The following is a 20,032-nucleotide window of genomic DNA, read 5'->3' on the forward strand; positions in this document are numbered from 1 at the left end:
AGAACTATAAACATCAACTAGAAAAACCTTTTATCCCCTAATTTGTTTCGTTTAAAGCATGAAAGTTAAAGGTTGTTCCATGTAATCCTTAAAGGCTTTCAACCATTTAGCACCGACCGCACCATCGACCGTTCGGTGATCGGACGACAAAGTAGCTTTCATAACTTGAACCGTCTTGAACCCCTTGGGGTCTTCAGGTGCCAATTCCAATTTCGTCGATGTCTTACCGATGGCCAAGATACAAGATTGAGGTGGGTTGATGATAGCAGTGAAGTTGTCGATACCGAACATTCCCAAGTTTGAGATTGTAAATGTACCTCCCTGGTATTCTTCAGGTTTCAATTTACCTTCCCTAGCCTTTGATGCTAAAGCTTTGGTCTCGGCTGAGATGGAAGCGAGTCCCTTGGATCCAACATCCTTGATTATAGGTGTGATGAGTCCGTTGGGGGTAGCGACAGCAACGCAGATATCGGCTTTCTTGTATTGTCGGATCACGTCACCTAACCAGGCGGAGTTGGCTTCGGGTACTTCGGCAAGAGCAAGGGAAGCGGCCTTTACGACTATGGATAGACACATGATCAGCTAAATCTGCATTGCAACATTACACCGCGAAGAATGTTGATAATGAGAGTTTCATACTCACTGAAATCGTTAACCGAAAGTTTGGTCTTTCCTTCACCAGCCTTGTTGAACATCTCCCTGAGTTTGAGCAATCGGTCTAGTGACAGCAATTCATGTGATTAGCATTCTGCTCCTCCTTCGTGAATACTCCACTTACCCATGTTGACCTCGACGGTCAAGTAGTAGTGAGGTAATTGTTGCTTGGATTCGGTCAATCGTTTACCGATCGTCTTTCTCATGTTGGAAGTGGGGATGTCCTCGTACTCGGCAGGAGCAGCAGGGGCAGCTTTACCTGGAGTGGTGGTAGCACCTGAGGTTGGGGTAGTAGCGGTAGATGAAGAGGCACCTCCCTTGTACTTCTCAACATCCTCCTGCATATCGATGTCAGGTCAGCTTCCGATTGCTCATTGAGAAAGTGCAATTGCAATATTCCATCATTGATTCCGGTGTCTACAACACAAGACCATACACGATCTAGATGGCGGGAGACAAGCTAGACCTTCAAACTCACCTTGACGATCCTGCCCTCTGGTCCAGTACCTTTAATCTGCGCCAATGGAATACCTTTCTCCAAAGCCAACTTCCTAGCTAAAGGAGAAGCGAAGAACTTGGGTTTATCACCTTGTCCAGGTAGCTCCGGTACCTGTTGAACTTCTCTACCACCACTTCCTGATCCATATTTGGTCTCATCTTTAGGTGTACCCAACGAAGGGGTCTTGCTCTCAGAAGATTCAGCAGGTTTAGATTCTTGTTGTTGTTCCTTTGGAGTTTCTTCCTCTTTCTTCTGTGGTGGGGCTGATTCACCCTCTGATTCAGAAGCTAATTTGTCTGCACCTGAGAGGTCATCTCCTTCTTCTCCGATTACTGCGATGGGTGTACCGACGGCGATTCCCTTAGCACCGTTTTGGACCTATTGTGGAGTGGAGTGGAATTGCGGTCAGCTTTAGCTCGTACGTGCGAGCAGGAACGACATGATAGAAAGAGACAGTTTGAACAGTACTCTGGCGAAAGTACTAGATCTCGGATCGAGACAATAGCGTCTCACAGAGTTTATATCGATAGATGAATGATATACTTTAAGAAAGAACATCATCACTCACAATGATCTTGGCCAAAACACCATCATCTTGAGCCTCAACATCGATCGTAGCTTTATCAGTCTCAATTTCCACCAAGACATCACCAGCAGCGTACGAGTCTCCTTCTTTAACTTTCCACGAGGCAATACCACCCTCTGTCATCGTCGGCGACATGGCTGGCATGGAGAATTTGCTGAGGGCTGATGATGGGGCGGAGGTTCGGAGGGCTGTGGAGGCATTTTGCGATGACCAAGTGACAAATTATCGTCATTGGGTTTAAAGTGTGACCGAGAAGTTGAGGACATAGTAGTAGAAGAAGAGCAAAATAATCAGTAATCATTCTCTACCTCTTATCACAACATTGGTTGTCCCTCCAAGTCGAAGGAGACACTCACATCTGGAGATGAGAACCTGCTTTCTCAAACCAGCCGAAGCTGATCTTTTAGCCACTTGAGCAAAGGACATCATCTTGACCTGATTTTGTTGCTGCTGTGAGGGATGATGAGGAGATGTTAAGGTAGATAAAGTCTGATGATCCTAGCAGGTCGATTACAATTTATTTTGTGTTGTTGGGGAAGTGGAAGTGAGCAGTGACGGTGAAAGACGGTCCGCATGGAGGAGAGTGTGATCCGAATGCCACATTCATCAAATCACCGAAATTCCATCCCATATTCACAGAGGCGGATGTCGCCGTTGTAGTGGAGTAAGCTTGGACCTCCTCTCCTTGCTTCCTTGTGGATCAGACATGCATAGCAAGTATGTACTCCCACTATATATAAGATCGTTCAGTGCCCATCTGAAGAGTTACCATATTCCATCCTCGGACTATGAGGTTTCGGTTGATCAGCACTCCTATCAACTACGTTCGACCCCGAATCCACCGAGGGTGTAAGCGTGATTGACGTCCCGGTTGCTTTACTCTGATCTCCCGATCCCGAAGATGATCTCCATGGTACTCGTAAACGATGTATGCAATTCCCATCGCAACATCCACAACAACCTACCACAAAAGCCGAAACTAAATCGTTGAATATAGATGTCTCCGCCGGGGTAGTACCCTGCCTCATGTCCCTTTCGCGCTGATGCATGATCACGTTGTAACCTACATTGAGGTTTCGCGGTTGTGCCCTTGAAGGTGGTGGCAATCGAGTTGAAGAGTTGTTACCACTTGTGGGATTTGTTGGTAAAGTACCTCCGGACCCAGATCCCGAACAGGAGGTTTGGGAAGCTCCAGAGGGAGATAAAGATCGGTCGTTACCTTGGGTTGCAGGTACTTGGAGGTGCTGTGAGTTACTTTTGCTGTTGTCATCAGTATCAGCCATGATGGATCAAACTAACGATTGTCCTTCGGGTGAGAATCAAGAGTCAAAATGTATGGATATTCTGACATTGTGACTCGATATCAACAATTCATATATACCTTACTGACTCGATTCTGACACAGCATTTACTCGTCCAACAATAGTGACGAATATTCCATCCTTGTGATGATATGCTTCTCAACTCTAATCAAAGGGTTTCAAACGCTCTAGATTGCGAAATCCTTTGGGAACGATCAAACATCCCGTATCCTGTATCAAGTTTCACAGCTTTCGCTATATTATGGTCAGGAAGTACCTACCTCTTTTATGCATTGAGAGTATTTCTAACCTCGTGTTTCATCCCCCCTAAAATTGGACGGATACGAATATACGTCACAGAAGCACATAAAGATATACATCGACTATTCTGCTTCAACTCGACTATATCTGCTGTACTACCAATGGCAGGCCGCAAAGAAAGATGCGTTGTATTTACGTTACCATTAACGATTACGGATGTGGTCCTCTGTCATTTTTTATGCCTATTGCACCACCTAGAAAACTGTGATTCATATGTGATGCACTGTACAGCTTGTTTAACTCAATCGTCTACTCTTGATACTCGAGGTACTCTTTCTTCTTCTCCTCAACTAACGCCGATTTCTTTTTTAAAGAAGACGATCTGGACATTCTACTCGTGCCTTCTCCAGATGCGCCATTGCCATTGCCGGTTACCACAGTCATAGTGGGCGAATTGGACCCACTGTGAGTACTGATCGCAGTGTGGTAGACCTCTTTGAAGCATCTATTGATAGGCGACTCGTTGGTATTGCCCGTACTGATCAAGCCAACTTTAGGTGATCCCTGGATACTTTCGGTATCTTTAGATATATTTTGAGGTGATCGCTGGCTTCCCACTGGTGAAGAGGCAGTAGAAGGGGACTTGCAATTGGAAGTGATTGTATGTTCAACAGTGGTAGATTTGACTGATTCGCCGGAATTGTGAGTGGCAGTAGGTTGTCTTTGCATTTGAGAGAATTCGCTGGGGAAGTTCAAATCGGTTGTCCATCGCTTATCTTTTGGCCAGTGTGTAGCGGGGGTGGGAGTAGGAGTAGGAGCGTATGATGAAGCTTCGGAGTCGCTCATCTTGTAAACTACAGTTATGGCAAGTCAAGGTAACACTTACAATCAACTGCCAAGTTATAGTCACTAATGTTCGGCCCGATGATAGATCAACCAAACAGCAGGAAGAGAGAAAGCAAAGAAACAGAATGTACAAGTACTAGAATATGAGTGTCATATATATGAAGAGTTTGACCCTTTCTTCAAGGTGATCTCCAGGCCATGGCCATACAGCATAGTTCCATCCATCCTCGAAGGCCTGTGGGCGTCTCAAGGATAAGAGATCAAAGGATCTCGTTGTGCTATTTATATGAGCATACTAGCGTATTTGTCACTTTTTCATATCATTCATCCACGCGCAGATGAATGCGCTCCTCCACATTCCACTATAAGGGTATATGTAAAAGATTGGTATCGTTGAGACACCCCTGGGTATATATAAAAGAAATGAAGAAAGAGTTTGGAACCTCTGTGTTTGGAAAACAAAGATATAAGAAAAAAAGAGCTCTGATTCGTTGAACAGATTAACTGATCATTTACTGATCAAACGCTTGACTCGATAGCCATCCCACATATTACATCCTGTCTACTTCTTTCCCTCCTACGTGACATAACATCTTGACTTCAATTTGTCACACGCCATATACCATTCACCAATTTATAACCAACAAGTGTTCGGATTTTTGCTGATATCACTTAACTCCATCCACACCACCACTTCCACCGTTGCACCTTGCACTATACTGAAAGCCCCTCATCCACATACTATACACACTCTACACACTGCTTCCACTTCTCTTCCTGCTACCCCGCTACCCGCTTATTCCTACCCTTACCTAGTCCGAATCATCCACGACTCTAGGTTTACTTCTACTCCTAGTCAATCTCCCCGGTGTCCCAGCAGCACCTTGTAACTCCTGAGTCAAACCGGATGCTCTCGACTTTCGTCCAGCGGGTTTGGCCTCGGCATCAGAAGAATCAACGTCAGATTGTCCAGCTAATGATTTTCTTGAGGCAATTCGACCAGATCGTCTAGAAGGTGTAGCAGGAGCGGAAGTTGATGTGACAGAAGCGTAGGTTTCGGTCTTATCGTTAATTGTCGATTTCTTGGCGGCGGGAGATGACTTGGATTTGGCCGAGTAGATTTTGTCGGTGAATGGGCTAGTAATGTGAATGAGAATTAGCCGTGTTTGAGATCATGCAAGGGGTATGGAATGGTAGGGGTTGTATACGGTGATCGAAACAATGTCAAATGTACAACGCAAACTTACCCTTCATATTTCAACGCAACACTGTATACCAACCATATCCACGCGGCCAACAAGATCCCGGCGGGAGATTGGAACCACAAAGCCGTACCGAGGTGAGTAAGTGCACTTCCAACGTACATTGGGTCGGAGAGGACGTTGAATGGGAAAGAAGTAACACGGTGAGTCATAAGTATGCCGAAGTAATCACCGAGGTATGTACCGGTTACTCCCAATGCCCACATGGAGGAGATGACGAATGTTTGACCAGATACGAAGAGGATGATGGCGAGGAGTTTGATGAGGGGTTGATCGAGTTCGATAAGGGATGGTTGATCCTTCAAGGCGTTGATGAAGCTATATTTGAAAACAACAAGATAACAGAATAGGTAGATATCAGCTGGGACATTCACTGTAGTATACTTTAGATAACAGCCAAGAGCCATGGACCACTCACAGATGATCCCTAAAAGCACTTATCGAGAAGATGGTAATGGCCAATAAGTAGGTGCCGACTAAAGGTGATCCGACAATCTTGGTGATCGTCTTGTTTCGGTATTCTACGTGGGATCAATCATACAGTAGTCAGTCAAAGATGGACTGTCGAGACTGATATGTGCATAGATCTCAGTGCATAGAGATGTTTTTATCCGAGATCCGAGAAAGCACCACAGACGAGTGTCATATATCACAGATGTTCCATCCTAGAGATCCCTCTTACATCCTATGATAAGACACACCCACACACACACTCACCATTCCTAGCGACTGTGTTCCAGAAAATCGGATTGAAAGCCGTCATAGCTACAAAAGCCCACAAGCTCTTCTTGTCCAGTTCGAACAATGCTGGACCGGCTGAGGCATACTTGTAATGCGGGTGCAGGAGGTCTTGGCCTGGTAGCCAGGAAGGAAGGGAGTCGAGGATTGATTTTGACATTGTGTTGAGCCGTGAGGAGGACCGATGGGAATGAGCAGGCCGGAGGGAGGATTCTACACTTGTTGAGGACCGAAAGCCGCAATGACCTTGATGGGGGTGTGTAACCTGACTTATCTACGCTGGGTGAGATGGACAACAAGAATTGCAAGGAATGTCCAAAGAAGACTTGTTGACATTGTTTTGTCTCCAAGATGGAATTCCATCGACGCGATCAATGATCCAATGAATTTTACCACATCAGGTAATTTAGTGTAGATGTCAAACCCCAAAAATCAAAACATCTTCAAACATCACCAAATTACTCGTTTGGGTGCATAGTACTACAACACAAGATAGGTATATTGCATGCAGGTGTATATATGTATGATGATTGGTATGTAGAGATGTGAGTGACGTATTATAACAGGTAATGCAGACATATAGTAGTATTATCTTCTAATTCTCCTCCTTGTCCCCTTCCCCCTCTCCAACAACCCTAACATTCCTCCAAGTTTTCCTCTGTTTGACCCTTTCCGCTACATTCCTCTCAATCCAAGTCAATCCCTTTCTAGGAACACCTTCAACCTTTCTGGTCCCATTAGGCATGACATTCTCTCTTCTCCAATCTCTGACCAACCTGTCAACCTCCTTGGATCTCTCTCCTTTAGCATGTTTACGTTGTCTCAAACCGGGTAGTCTCTCTAGACAATTATCCAATACCACCTCTGTCCTCTCTTTCAATTCTACAGCTTTGGCTCTATCTGGGAAACTCACTTCTAATCTGAATGATAACCAGATGTATAAGACTAACGATTTATGTAACGTTTCCAACATCGGTATTGACGAGATGATGATAGGAGGAGTTAACAGTTTCCTACCTATCCCTAAGACAGGTGGTAAAGGAGGTAATGTTCGAAGTGTTTCTTCAACAAGTTCAAGTTGAGTGATTAATCTTGAAGATTTGAAAATATCTTCCAGATCTACATATCCATTTAATGAGAAATCTTTAATCAATTCTTGAAAAATTCCTTTCGCCCTTTCGTCTCGTACGTTGACAGGGGCGAAACAGAACAAGTCAATCTCAGCTAAACTCAATTGATCTCTGTATGGTTCTAACAAGTCCGCCAAAGGGAGTTTATGTTCATAGCCTGATAGGGTGGTGTTTTTTGGGACTTTCACGAGACTTGAGAATTGTTCTAACAATGAACCGAATGTTGTGTTTGAAGGTAACAAACTAGCCAGTTCAGCAAGGTTGTTATAAGGCACTTCGAGGTTGGCTCGGGGGATAGAAGGTAAATCGCGTTTCATCAATTCCCTCAGAATCGGTAGATCCGCTTTATGCAGTGTCGTGACTAGTCCACCGGTAGCAGGAGCTTCGTCGGGGTTAGTGATGTGATTAGAGTTTTTGTTTGAGTCGGAATCGGAAGAAGTCTTGTATCGTCCTGCTCGACCTGCAATCTGTTTGATCTGAGTGAGGGAAAGTGGCGTTTCCTTTTTACCATTGAATTTGGTGAGGGACTCGAAGATCATCCGTTTGATTTTTCTGGAAGAAGGAAGATATAAGACGGATTAGCGAATTTGTGATGAACGAATAGAGGATAATGTAGTATGGAAGCAGCGATAAAGTGTTGTGCAATCACTTCGTTGAACATACGACAAAAAGGATAGTCCACACTCACAAGTTCAAACCCATCCCAACTGCATCAGAAGCTACTAACACCTCGCTCAACCCTTTCTCATCATTAAAATCCCTAGCCTGTTCCGCCCTAGTCTCAGGAGGTAAAGCTCCATAAACCACGGCGCATTTCTTCCCAGCAGTGGATTCGATCATCTTCTTCACAGCGAATATATTCGTCCTTGAGAACGTCACCACACAATCGCCTTTTTCTACCTTTTCCCAATCATTATTTAGACTTTCTTCAGCGACCACCAAGGGTGTTAACCTATTATATTTATGTATCGTGATTTGATCGCCTAATGGTTCTAACAAATTGTGTAAAAGTTTGACTGTAGTTTCATCACCACAAAGATGGATCTCTTTAGCAGCCAATCCTAGTACGGCTTTCGTCCATGATCCACCTCTCTGCTCGTCTCCTAACATCTGAATCTCATCTATAACCACTACATCGAACCCTTTTCCATTCAGACCATTCAAGGGAAGCATCTCGACTGTACAGCTCAACAGACCAGAATCAGGATCTACAACTCTTCTTTCCTCTCCAGTCAAGAGATTGCAAGCTCTTCCTTTCCCATCTAATTCACCGACCGTACCGAGATTCATCCTCTCCCAAACTTCGTGGGCTAACAGTCTCAATGGACCAGCATAAGCACCAGATGAGGCTTTAGACAGAGCCTTGAGGGCGTTGTATGTCTTGCCAGAGTTGGTAGGCCCGATATGAAGGTGAAAATGTCTCTTCATCGATCGAGCAGAGAGGAATTCGGATGAGTAGGGTAATCGAGTTAGGTCCGTTATATTCAATATACTTTGAATATGTATTTTCAGCTGAGCGTCTATCAGATCTTTTCGATCTAATGTCAAAGTCCACGATAAGAAATTCCTCAAAGCCATGGATTCGACAGTGGTGATGATTCGACCTTGATTCATTGCTATAATCAAATCTTCACCATTCCATCCATTTCTATCCAACCCTTCCAGAACCTCCTGATCATTTTTGTTACCTTCGTATCCCCCCAAGTCATTCGCGACTTTCCTCAGCCATTCATTCTGGATCTTATGTGTCACAAGTCTGGTATCTAATCCGCACGCATTGAGTTTCCTTCTGGCTCTGGGAGAGTCAATATATTCGGGTATTCGTTGCAGCAACAGCGAGACTATCTGATGAGGACGTGCAGAAGGTTTTTCGTTGAAATCATCTACAGTAATTTGCAATGGAGCTCTGGGAACGGATTGATCACGCGGTATAGTCGGGTTGAGCTGAGCGGTAGATGGGACAGGGTAGGGTTGCTGACGGGCGTACTGCCGGGAAGTTGGAAGGGAAGTGGAAAGTGATCGAGTAGAAGGGAAGATTGGTGGTGCGGAACGTCGTTGTAGTTTCAAGCATCGTCGACACAGTGGTCGTAGTGAGGGGCCTGCTCGTGACAGTGACATGGCGATGGGTGGGCGTGAGTCGTTCAAGGTAGATACAGTAGACGTATCATCTTTCGATCTCTTCTCTTGTACTTGATCTCTCGAGTGGTCAACTTTTTGAACGCAGGATGAATCGGTTACGTAATTCATCTGAGATTGATCCCGGTCCGAGCGTTGTTGTGGGTTGGGTTGTAGGTATGTATGAGTTGCGTATCATCCTCATCCTCGCCATCATCCCCATTCATATGTCCATAAAGTAGTTATCCATCCACTGTGATCATCAAGCATACACGAGCATACACAACACTCAGTCTAAAACTGCCTTGAGCCTCATCAAAGCGGGAACACGACGAATCAACTTGCTGTCTTACCACCGCAAGGTCCGGGGGTTTAATCGGAGATTCAAAGTCAAGTGAACAGCGAACAATAACGAGGTGGATTAGCATTAGCATCATATCGTAGCGGGGGCTTCATCATTCACCATGTCACAATGTAAGTACATCCATCTATCCTTGAGAAAGAGAAGATCATTCCTCGTTGTATTATACTGATATGATTGACTATATAGCCAACTCAGCCCCACTTACGTCTGGACCACCAGTCCAACAAACACAACACCAACAACAACAACCTACACTATCTCAACCTGTCCCTGCTCAACCACCATCAAAATCCGAGATCGAACGTAAACTATCGTTCAGGTCTGCATCAGCACCTTCCTCACGTATGCACGAATCACCCAAGAAGAAGGTAAGACCATATCCCATACTGCATTTACATTCCTGTCTGACATTGTTATTGCTTGATGTAGAAATCAACCCATCCACCTCCTCCTCATGCACCTTCAGGAACATACCACACCTACTCAGCATCAGGTAACGAATCCGACTCGTCCTCTATAAATTCCTCGACCCAACCACCCATGATCGGCTCACCCAATCCTACTTCTCCGATCCTCACGCCAGCGACCACCTCGGTAGGTGGACTGAGTGCGATAGCAGAAAGAAAGTTCGGTGGCGAGATTATTGATGAGGCTGAGCTGGAAGATGTAGAAGAAGAGAACGAAAATGAGAATGAGGAGGTAGAAAGTGCGAGTGAAGCCGAGGAGGAACAAGGATTGCAGAAGGGTATGGAAGGTGAGAGAGTGGTTAAGAGCGGGTATTTATGGAAGAAGCAGGAAAGAAGAAAGGTGAGTAGAGTATATTTTTTCTCAAACTCTCAATTTCAATGATCGTCAAGAGAAATCATGCTCATGTTGGCGCTGTTTGATGCTTTAGGCTTGGAAGAAAAGATGGTTTGTTCTACGCACAGAGAAATTGGCTTATTACAAAGACGAGAAGGTGAGCTGCGAAATCCTCGTCATCGTACTCTGAGAGTGAAAAGCTGATTCAAACATCGTGATCAACACAGGAATACTCCCTCAAGAAAGTCATCGATCTCCACGAAGTCCACACCGTCGCTCCGGTGACAGTCAAGAAACACCCTCATTCATTCGGTATCGTCACGCCCAAACGAACCTTCTTTGCCAAAGCCTCCCATCAAGATGACATGGAAGAGTGGGTACGAGCCATCAACGGTGTTCGAAGGAAGTTGTCAGAGAGGGAGGAAGAAGAAAGGATGAAAAGGGAGAAGAGCGAACATCATCAACATCAACAGAAGAGTAGTTCCATACCCATCCCTTCCAATCGAGAGCGATCAACCAGCGAACACGTGATCGATACTACTTCCCCTGGAACAAGCGTAGCTACCTCTGGGTCATACTTTGTCAATAGACCTAATCAACAAGGTGTAGCCTCACCTCAAGCTATACATGCTGCTGGACAGGTATCACCTTCGTTAGCTTCTGGCGGAGTAATCCCACCATCTTCACCTATGGATACTACCAATTCACTCGCATCGCAAATGGCTAAAATGAGTATTCCAAATCCGAGAACAACATCTGCTCAATCGGTCCACTCATACACTCAAGCTCAGTCGTCGTCTGGTTTGATGGCGGGTAGGAGCCCCTCAACGGCTACTCCAGTCCAATCATCTAGGTCTGTCAGTGGGCCTGCACCATCGACAACAGCAAGGAGAGAACCTTCTACATCCAGTATCGCATCGTCTATCCCTCCCGGTACGGGCGATCGATCAATGGCTCTCAACCTGCAAAGTAGCGGTATAGCCTCTGGATCCAATCAATTTGTTGTTAGCTCGGAGGATGAAGATGATATCGATTTAGCGGAAGCCAGTCAAGGTAGAAGTGTAAATGATGCTACTCAAAGTCTACCCTCGACACCTATCGATCCTACCAAGGTCATCTTATCGGCTTATCTTATGAAACGATCGAAGGGTAGAGGTAGGAAAGTGTGGAGGAAGAGGTGGTTCGTATTGACGAGTCAGGGCGTTACATATACCAAATCACATATGGTAGGCTCAGCTTCCTCTGAAACCCTTTTCTTTGGGATGAAAGCTGATAAATAATGATGATCAAATAGGACACAAAGGCACTCCGATTCATCCCCCTCACCTCAGTGCTCGACGCATTGGAAGTAGACGCATCTGATGAATCTCTCGCATCAAGCGAAGAAGATCGACCTCCCTCTCACCACAATCACAACCCATTCCATCCGCATTCACATCAGTCTCACCAATCCCATATTCACGCTCAAACATCCACTTCTCCGCCTGCCAAACAGAATTTCACCACTGCCATGCGGGGTAGACTCTCATCTAACGATGCCGCGCAATCTTCAACACCTAAGAAACAACCTTCTTTACCGGGTGGATCGAACGAGAAACACAGCGAAGAGAATATATTCAGGTTGATCACTGCTAAGCGAACTTATGTGTTATGTGCACCAAGTGAAGAAGATGAGATTAAATGGTTGGCAGCTACTAGAGCTTTGTTAAATCAACTTAGAGTAACTCAACAACAACAACAGCAGCAGCAGCAGCAACCTCTAAGTCCTACGATGAACCAAGGTCAAGGGCAGGTACCTTCTATTATCCAACAACCTCCTACACCCGCTGCGTCATTATCCGAAAGACCCGTCGCTACACCTCAGAGGTCTATCTCACAAAGTGGAACTGGAAGTGGAGAATCTCAAGGACAACCTCAACCGACAACGATACACAGACAGATATCCTCTTCGTCTGCATCTGGATTTGGATCTGTAGCCAGTGGACAGACACCTGGATCAATGACTAGAGGGAGAAGCGCAACGTATATGGCTAAATCGGCTGTAGCGGATGTAGTTAAGAAGTTCCATCCGGAGACATAGCTTAGTCGAACGTCAAATGAGTTTGGATTTATGGCCGGTCGGTATCATTGCGTTTTGACTCTGCTTTAGGGTGAAGATGATTTTGGACGAGACATGAAATCGCTCGGCGAATTCATAATTTCTGAATATCTTGATAAGTCACTTGGGTTGGGGTGGTCTGGTAACAATGATTAGTAATAATAATGACAATTCCCGCTGTCTATTATAAGTTACTTTCTCGGTCCTATTTCTCTCTCCTTTCTCGTAGCTTATGAAATAATAATGATATTTATGCAGTGTGAAAACGAATGAATGAATGAATGAATGGATGGATGGATGGATGGTTGATTTGATCTGATCTGAATATGGTTATAATGCGAAGATCAATTATATTATGTCATGATACTACATGAGACTCTGTTGAGGAATATCCACTGAAAAGCTGCACTTGGTCACAGAAGCAATCCAGATTCATTCGGTGCATTATAGAACTCGGGTATACATTCTGTGCTAATCGATTCATTCTATATCTATCTGAACTCATTGTCTATTATTTGTTTACAATACGATCTATAGTAAGTATCGCTCTTTGTTCCCCGTCCATATCCTAACAAGTCCATCTATACCTTGAATTCAGTATATATGACAGGTAAAAGAACCACACAAGCGGTCCAGAACTAATCATGCAATCGCAAAGAAACATCAGCGCCGTACTAAAAATGTAACAATCGCTATGGTCTTCTGTCAAGATCGGACTCACCACTTTTATCGAATAGATCAAATTTAACGGTAAAGTCAACAAGACTAATAACGGGTTTAAGACCGCATTCGACTTGGTAGATCTCAAAGACGAGTTGGGTGGACCTTTGATGAGCAGTAGGAAGATGGAGTAGAAGGCGACAGAGAAGAAATGGTAGAACAACATGAGAGGAGCTGGAGTGAGACTACGACACAAGGTTAGCAAGATCGATCGAGAAAACTCAAAGACTGGAACTTTGTCGGTTGAGCCGATGATACTCACGCAGATAATAGACCGACCGGTCCTGCTACCCTCTCGCCTCCCATTCCCAGGTATTTCACACATCCTTCTCTGAGGACTTCAAGTTCGGGTTCTATTGATGACTAGTCAGTTGAAGTTATTGGATACAGCTCAGAGACCAACTTACCATCCGCCCCTCCAAACAAACTATAAAGAGCCATACTCAACACATTGACCACACCGCTCAACTTCTTCCTCTCCCAGAACCATTCTCTCAGATATTCCGATACTTTATCCCAATCTTCCAATCCTGCTCTTCCGGATGGTAACTGGTCGGAAGGTTTGAGGTATTTAGTCAAGATGATAGCATCATTGAAAGCCACTGTCATTCCTCCTCCTGTGAGGGGGTGTCGCATATTGTATGCGTCACCTACTAGGATCGCACCGCTGAGGTGGTTGGACAAGCCCTGGATAGAGGGTGGAAGGAAAGTGTTGGGCATAGATCGGAGACGCTGAGTGGCAAGGGATGAGAGAACTGGGGATTGGAGTTCGGTTGGTAGATGAGGAACATAATTGGCCTCGATGTGACGCTATAGGTCGAAACAAATATAACCAGTTAGAATCGATATATAATGGATGATCATGATTTCACAAAAGACACGAGATGGTTTTCTGAATAAGATGCGTATCATTTACTCACTTTCAAGCTTCCATCCCCTACACTGGGTAATTTCCCTTTGACATCCACCAACATCCGCACCTCTCCCTTTTCCCTTCCAATCTGATACAACAAAACCGGTCCGGAGGGTGTCAAACACACCGTACCCATATTTTGAATCGGTAATTTGCAATCTTCCAATATGATCCCCACAAAGTGCGATCGAGTCTTGGGCGTGGGTGTACGCGTGCCGGGCGTCAGTCGGAACTTGGAGAAACATCCATCTGCAATGATTGTTATGGGCGCGTAGATCTTTTTAACTATTCCTGTAGGTTGAGGTCTACTATCTCGAGTATCGTCTGAATTTCCCACATTTCCTTTTCCTTCTCCGGAAGAAGTATTTGAAGCCGGTTTGAATGACGCAGAGACACCTATGACTCTATTTGTATGTTCACAAAATACCAGATCTTTCACTGTCGCTTCCAACACCGTGACATTCTTCGCCTGGTTGAGCACCTTACGTCGAAGGGAGGATATCAATTTACCATGATGGAATGAACGTCCTTCTTTTTTACCTGATGCGGAATCAACGTGCCATTTTCCTTTCTTATCTATATGAGCTGATATTCCATTTGTTTTTCCATTCTGTTCTTGTCCATCCTGATGTATACCGGCCATCTCCTCTAGCAGGGGATAAGGACATCCAACTTTCTCTTCACCCGAGACGATACAATACCCTTCGACAGGTACTGCATCGATCCCATCCAGGACATCTGCCATACCCAATTCCTCCAATGCAGCTACACCACCAGGTTGAAGGAGTTCACCTACTATTCGATCTGGTTCGGACAAGTCCCGTTCGAGGAGGACGACCGATCGACCTGATTGAGATAGAGAATAGGCAAGGGCACAGCCTATGACACCGGCGCCGATTATGATTATCTCAGGTTGGAGAGAGTGGATCTGACAATATAAGATATCATCAGCATTGCCCTCTACGATTGAAGATCGGTAAACCCACAGATACATGATCTATACCGGAGCTAGCAACTTCTACCTCTGGTGTAGTAGACATGATGGACTATAAGATTTCGAATCGAGTGGGGTCGAGAGAGAGTGTCGTGTTTGTTTTCTGTCAAGTGTGATTTTTTATGTATTTGTGAATGACAGGTGGGTAGATACAATGCAATGAAAGTCCTTCTAGCTATGAATCAGTGATGAACAGTGTAATGAGGAAGTTATCGACAGAGGGATATGGGTATGGATGATAAATGACTGAAATGACTGAATTGCCATAGTTCGATCTCTACCAATCTTATTTGTTTTCATTCTGTAATCAACATCCAGGCACGGGTGTACCGCACTGATCGCTTTTCACTCCTTTGAATCCATCGTCCCATAGTCACCAACGACCAACATACGACATCACCCGCCCGGCGGTACCCGACTGTAGTCATCATTCGGATCTCCTCGTGCAACATATCCAGATGTTCAGATGTAGATGCGGAACTATGCATAATGAACCTATAAACATACATTGCAGCTATGAATTACTTTACTATTCCTCCACTATAACTCTGCATCTCACATTCTATCCTCTATTCTCTCTATCGTGTATGATCATCGTATCTCCTTTCACTACCATCTACATTCCATTGGGCACCTCACATTTCCCAAACTTGGGTTTATCACCCCCAGGTTCAAACAGACTTCTAATCGTTTGCACGGTGGTGTATGCACCGACGATCGTACCAAATACAATCAGAAGGTAATCCAACACGATCGCTTTACGCGTTTTGGCACATGCTTTGAGATGCAACATCGGTGGGTAGATGAAACACAGTGGGATACTGAGTGGTGTGGACAAGCACAGAATCAGTTTAAATTCCTAAGCATTCTCAACCCTTCCAAGGTCATATAAGTTGACTTACCACGCGAAACTACCGATCAGACTAACAAACTTGTCCAGCTCGCTTGAACCCGCCCAACTGAGTAAGCTGGTAAATACCACAACCACACTTCTGAAGATGTTCTTCTGCCATTTGACCGAGGAGTTATGTTTACCTGATCGAGAGAAAATACCATTCTCCATGATTCGTACAGCTGGGAAAAGCTGTAATGGAATGGACAAGAGGATAGCGACAGAGTCTATCAACTAAAATCAGCTAACATCCTCTGGGAGGCAAATCACCTATGATAGGCTATGAAAGGAAACTCACATAAGAATTGAACAGCCTGTACAAACTTGTCTTCTTGAGGTAGATTGACAATGACGACAGTCTGTATGTCACTTCCGTACGCAGCGTAGGACGATACCCCCGCACCTGCAAACAACACCGCAACGACGAACATGACGATGGAGAGTAATCGAGGGAATTTCTCAGGCTCTCTCATCGATTCGGTGATGGGGATGACTCTGCAAAAGCATCGAATAAGCATACGACACCTCACTGACATATACGAATCCAAGTGCACTTACAATCCGATACCTTCGAAAGCAAATACCGCAGTACCGATAAGAAGGGGGAAGGAATTCTCGTTGAATAGTTTCACGTCCGCTACACCATATTTAGAAAGAACGGAACCTTCGTTGAAACCGATGTAGATGACTGGGCGTTGAGATGGGGTAATCAGCATCAGCCCATACACCGTCAACGAAGGTGGCATCTATCTCAGATGCAGATATGCACCTGTGCTGCAGGTAGCAGTAGAACGAGTTGAATGAAGATCACACTCACGTCCAATCAAGATGAATGCATCAGCAACCAGAGCAGTACCACTCAGTTTGGCCAGATTTCTTATCATCGCGAGGGGCAAGAAGATGAGCAGTTGACCGAGGATCAGCCACTTGACGGGTATATAGGTTTTACAGTCCGTCACGGCCATGAAGAACGCTTGGAGGTTTTCAGCGATGAAGATGGTGTACGCTGAAGGGTGGATCAGGTCGAGTCAGCTTCTAACATCGAGAACATAGCAAACGTTGGACTGATAAGATATCTGAAATTGTTCGACAAGAATATCGATTTAACTTACCGGCTACAAAGCCGATTTGCGACACGGCGATACTGATCAGAATGGCGAACCTCATATACTTGCCATACAATGCTCCTCCGATATCTATCATGAGCCAAGCAAGCAGCTCAGCTTTGCTCCTCCTTCCACCGGCAATAAGGACGAGATAGCTTACCTCCGAAACTTCCTGGGACATGCATATACGCTTCCACGAGAAGCAAGAAAGACCAGAGTGAGATACCTGCTATGGCAAGCATGACAATAGTGGAGAATAGGATACCTATCGTCTCATGTCAGCTGCCGATCACTTTGCGCATACATGAGAGATCCAGCTCACCTCCGTTGAAGAATCTGAATCGCATGGTCGGAGACAGATCAGCTGAAAACCTTCGGAGTTCATAAGACTATGTATAGCTTACGCTTTGCCCATGAACAGGATACCAGTACCGACGAAACCTTTCAACAACTACGATCAAGTCAAAGATCAGCATGCGATCTCATCTTACAGAGTACAAGTGCCCAATCATCGACAACTGCGCTGATGCCTGTGCGGAAACTTACCATCAACAAAGCTTGAGTTGTAGTAGCCGTACCCCCGCTCGCTGCCCCACTCTTCGTCCGTCTATGACGAGTCATGCTCATTCCCCTCTTCGTACTTCCCAAAAGCGGTGCTCTTTCACCTCTAACAGCAGGTGATCCAGCATCTCCATCGACCTCAGCTGTGAATGGTCTTCTGTTATATGGTCGACCGGAGCTTGAGCCAATGGCCGGGTAAGACTCTTCGTCTTCTTCTTCAATCTCATCTTCGTCGATATCATCATCTTCGTTTAGATCTTCACCAGCCTAAACAATGAGCAGACGGGAGTTAGCATGTATTCCCCAGCCACGACGGGCTACTGATTCTCTCGATTGCATCATATTGGGATCTCTTGTTATAGTAGTGTTGATGAAGTAAAACGTGGGATGACTCACAAAGTGACCATAGAGGAACAAGAAGTCCACAACATTCCTGACCATATTTGGTGCCTCCAGACCTTGTTCGGCAGCTCTGGTCGAGACGAAATTCCGTCTGAACCCTCCGGGCTCTTTGATGTGAGCCAAGGTTGGATCCAGGATAGCCGATCGGTCCAGGGGGACGTGGGAGAATGAAGCTGATCTGACGGGTTGATCGGGGCGATGAGAATGTTGCCATTTGTACAAGTCATGGCTGTGTGATCAGATATTAGCATAACGTGCAGGGGCGATGAAAGAGAAGAAAGCTGTGTAGAATCCGATATGTAGTGCAATGATTATAATGAACATCACTCACGTCACATCACCTCCAACGGCATCATAAGGAATAGGAAACTGTTCGTTATCCTCTGTACTTCCATAACCCGATGTCACTCCACTCTCAGCAGCTCTTTCCACCCCACTCGCATTCACACTTGCATTCCCACTTCCAGCTCCGTCCTCCTTGGTGGGGGTTGTGCCTCCTACACCACCTTCATTTGGCGTAGCAGTCTTTGACTGTTCTCTCTCTTCGGCAGAAACCAAATGTCTTCCTAACACTTTTGCCTTTTCTTCATCAGGTATATCAGCCAGGTTCGAGAAGTTTGAGTCTCCAGCTCCACCATCATTCTCTACTTCTTTTCCTTTCCTAGGTGTTGAAGTACCGGAATTATCCCTTGAGAGAGTCGTCGGACGAGGGATATTTCCCGATGAACTCTGACGAGATAAAGAAGGTGAATTGAGTGAGGTGGTCAAAGCTGATTTATTTTGAGTTGTATTACCCGACGAAACTGATGTTTTCCTACCCAGCAAACTATCACTAGAAGGTTTAGGTGTAGGCTCCTTTCCTTGATTAGGTTGAGCTGGTGATCCGGATCTTGCAATTGGAGGAGTTAGACCTCCTACAGGCGATTTGAAAGAGGTAGATAAATTTGGTTTAACTTGTGAAGAGATTGATCCAGATCGAGGTGGAATATTAGGTATGGATGGTCCACTACCACCTCCAGCACCGGCTGAAGAAGGACTGGCGGCACCGGATTGACGAGCGAGGGATCTGGCTATGGCTGGTGAAGTTGATATTGCCGAAGCGGGAGAAGGGGAATTGGTGTTACCTCGAGGAGGTATCAAGGATGGTTCACTATTCTTTGCAGGTGATGGCATGTTGACTAGCTGAAATCTAGTGCCTAGCAGAGTACAGTTGATCTGTAAGAAGATTGTATATGTATCGTCAACAAAAGGGGATGTAAGATGGTATGATATGGAATTGAATTGAATCTGTTGGTTGATGACAATGCGGTGGGCATCACCCTAAGAGCCAGATACGGCGCCGAAATCGGACTAAATTGACGTAAAATATCAAATCGATATCAAATCATAAATCCTAATTGCCCATTAGGATTATCTCTGTCTGAAATTGTAATTCTAATTAGGTATCTACCAATGTGATCACGCGCTTTTACAAAGTTTGAATCGGCTATGACCGTTTCGAGTGAAACCCTAATCCGGCATATAAGCGATTGGGTGGCAAAAAGCAATTTGAGCATGCAAGCAACCTGAAAATGGTTGCTTATACGATAGATTTTGAATAGGACTCGTATTGGAATCCAGGAAGACACGGGCAGGATCTGAAATTTACAATACAGTAGATTCGAATAATCAAAGGATATACTGTCAATTCTGCGATAACAGAAATCGTTCGCGAATCAGAGGGAAAGATCCCACGGAGAATTGTGAATTGGCACTGAGGGCACGAGAAACAGATCTCTTATACACTCGA

At 45.1% G+C, this 20,032-nt stretch overlaps 8 protein-coding genes across 8 annotated transcripts; 1 reads left to right on the forward strand and 7 right to left on the reverse strand.

Moving 5' to 3' along the window:
* Positions 1-51: 51 nt before the first annotated feature.
* L199_004172 (pyruvate dehydrogenase complex dihydrolipoamide acetyltransferase) lies at positions 52-2,168 on the reverse strand (the record flags this gene model as incomplete). Its single annotated transcript, XM_064889900.1, has 6 exons — positions 52-560; positions 644-718; positions 779-992; positions 1,133-1,531; positions 1,722-1,927; positions 2,096-2,168. The coding sequence occupies 6 exons, from the start codon at positions 2,166-2,168 to the stop codon at positions 52-54; spliced, it is 1,476 nt and encodes a 491-aa protein (XP_064745972.1).
* A 317-nt stretch (positions 2,169-2,485) lies between these two features.
* L199_004173 (uncharacterized protein) lies at positions 2,486-3,022 on the reverse strand (the record flags this gene model as incomplete). Its single annotated transcript, XM_064889901.1, has 1 exon — positions 2,486-3,022. The coding sequence occupies one exon, from the start codon at positions 3,020-3,022 to the stop codon at positions 2,486-2,488; it is 537 nt and encodes a 178-aa protein (XP_064745973.1).
* A 588-nt stretch (positions 3,023-3,610) lies between these two features.
* L199_004174 (uncharacterized protein) lies at positions 3,611-4,147 on the reverse strand (the record flags this gene model as incomplete). The annotated part of the gene is made up of 1 exon (XM_064889902.1): positions 3,611-4,147. One exon carries the CDS (start codon positions 4,145-4,147, stop codon positions 3,611-3,613), a length of 537 nt encoding a protein of 178 aa, XP_064745974.1.
* An 812-nt stretch (positions 4,148-4,959) lies between these two features.
* On the reverse strand, positions 4,960-6,307 carry L199_004175 (uncharacterized protein; the record flags this gene model as incomplete). Its single annotated transcript, XM_064889903.1, has 4 exons — positions 4,960-5,284; positions 5,395-5,727; positions 5,828-5,930; positions 6,127-6,307. The coding sequence occupies 4 exons, from the start codon at positions 6,305-6,307 to the stop codon at positions 4,960-4,962; spliced, it is 942 nt and encodes a 313-aa protein (XP_064745975.1).
* A 435-nt stretch (positions 6,308-6,742) lies between these two features.
* On the reverse strand, positions 6,743-9,395 carry L199_004176 (uncharacterized protein; the record flags this gene model as incomplete). The annotated part of the gene is made up of 2 exons (XM_064889904.1): positions 6,743-7,829; positions 7,966-9,395. The coding sequence occupies 2 exons, from the start codon at positions 9,393-9,395 to the stop codon at positions 6,743-6,745; spliced, it is 2,517 nt and encodes an 838-aa protein (XP_064745976.1).
* Positions 9,396-9,926: 531 nt separating this feature from the next.
* On the forward strand, positions 9,927-12,637 carry L199_004177 (uncharacterized protein; the record flags this gene model as incomplete). Its single annotated transcript, XM_064889905.1, has 5 exons — positions 9,927-10,124; positions 10,186-10,563; positions 10,652-10,714; positions 10,785-11,783; positions 11,852-12,637. 5 exons carry the CDS (start codon positions 9,927-9,929, stop codon positions 12,635-12,637), a joined length of 2,424 nt encoding a protein of 807 aa, XP_064745977.1.
* Positions 12,638-13,236: 599 nt separating this feature from the next.
* On the reverse strand, positions 13,237-15,328 carry L199_004178 (uncharacterized protein; the record flags this gene model as incomplete). Its single annotated transcript, XM_064889906.1, has 6 exons — positions 13,237-13,293; positions 13,377-13,560; positions 13,638-13,728; positions 13,783-14,185; positions 14,296-15,216; positions 15,275-15,328. 6 exons carry the CDS (start codon positions 15,326-15,328, stop codon positions 13,237-13,239), a joined length of 1,710 nt encoding a protein of 569 aa, XP_064745978.1.
* Positions 15,329-15,898: 570 nt separating this feature from the next.
* On the reverse strand, positions 15,899-19,416 carry L199_004179 (uncharacterized protein; the record flags this gene model as incomplete). Its single annotated transcript, XM_064889907.1, has 12 exons — positions 15,899-16,103; positions 16,185-16,401; positions 16,473-16,669; positions 16,733-16,862; positions 16,992-17,180; positions 17,287-17,370; positions 17,441-17,545; positions 17,603-17,616; positions 17,685-17,731; positions 17,827-18,108; positions 18,238-18,472; positions 18,575-19,416. The coding sequence occupies 12 exons, from the start codon at positions 19,414-19,416 to the stop codon at positions 15,899-15,901; spliced, it is 2,547 nt and encodes an 848-aa protein (XP_064745979.1).
* Positions 19,417-20,032: the final 616 nt, after the last annotated feature.

Source organism: Kwoniella botswanensis, chromosome 1 (assembly GCF_036426115.1).
Source record: "Kwoniella botswanensis chromosome 1, complete sequence".
Classification (NCBI taxonomy): domain Eukaryota; kingdom Fungi; phylum Basidiomycota; class Tremellomycetes; order Tremellales; family Cryptococcaceae; genus Kwoniella; species Kwoniella botswanensis.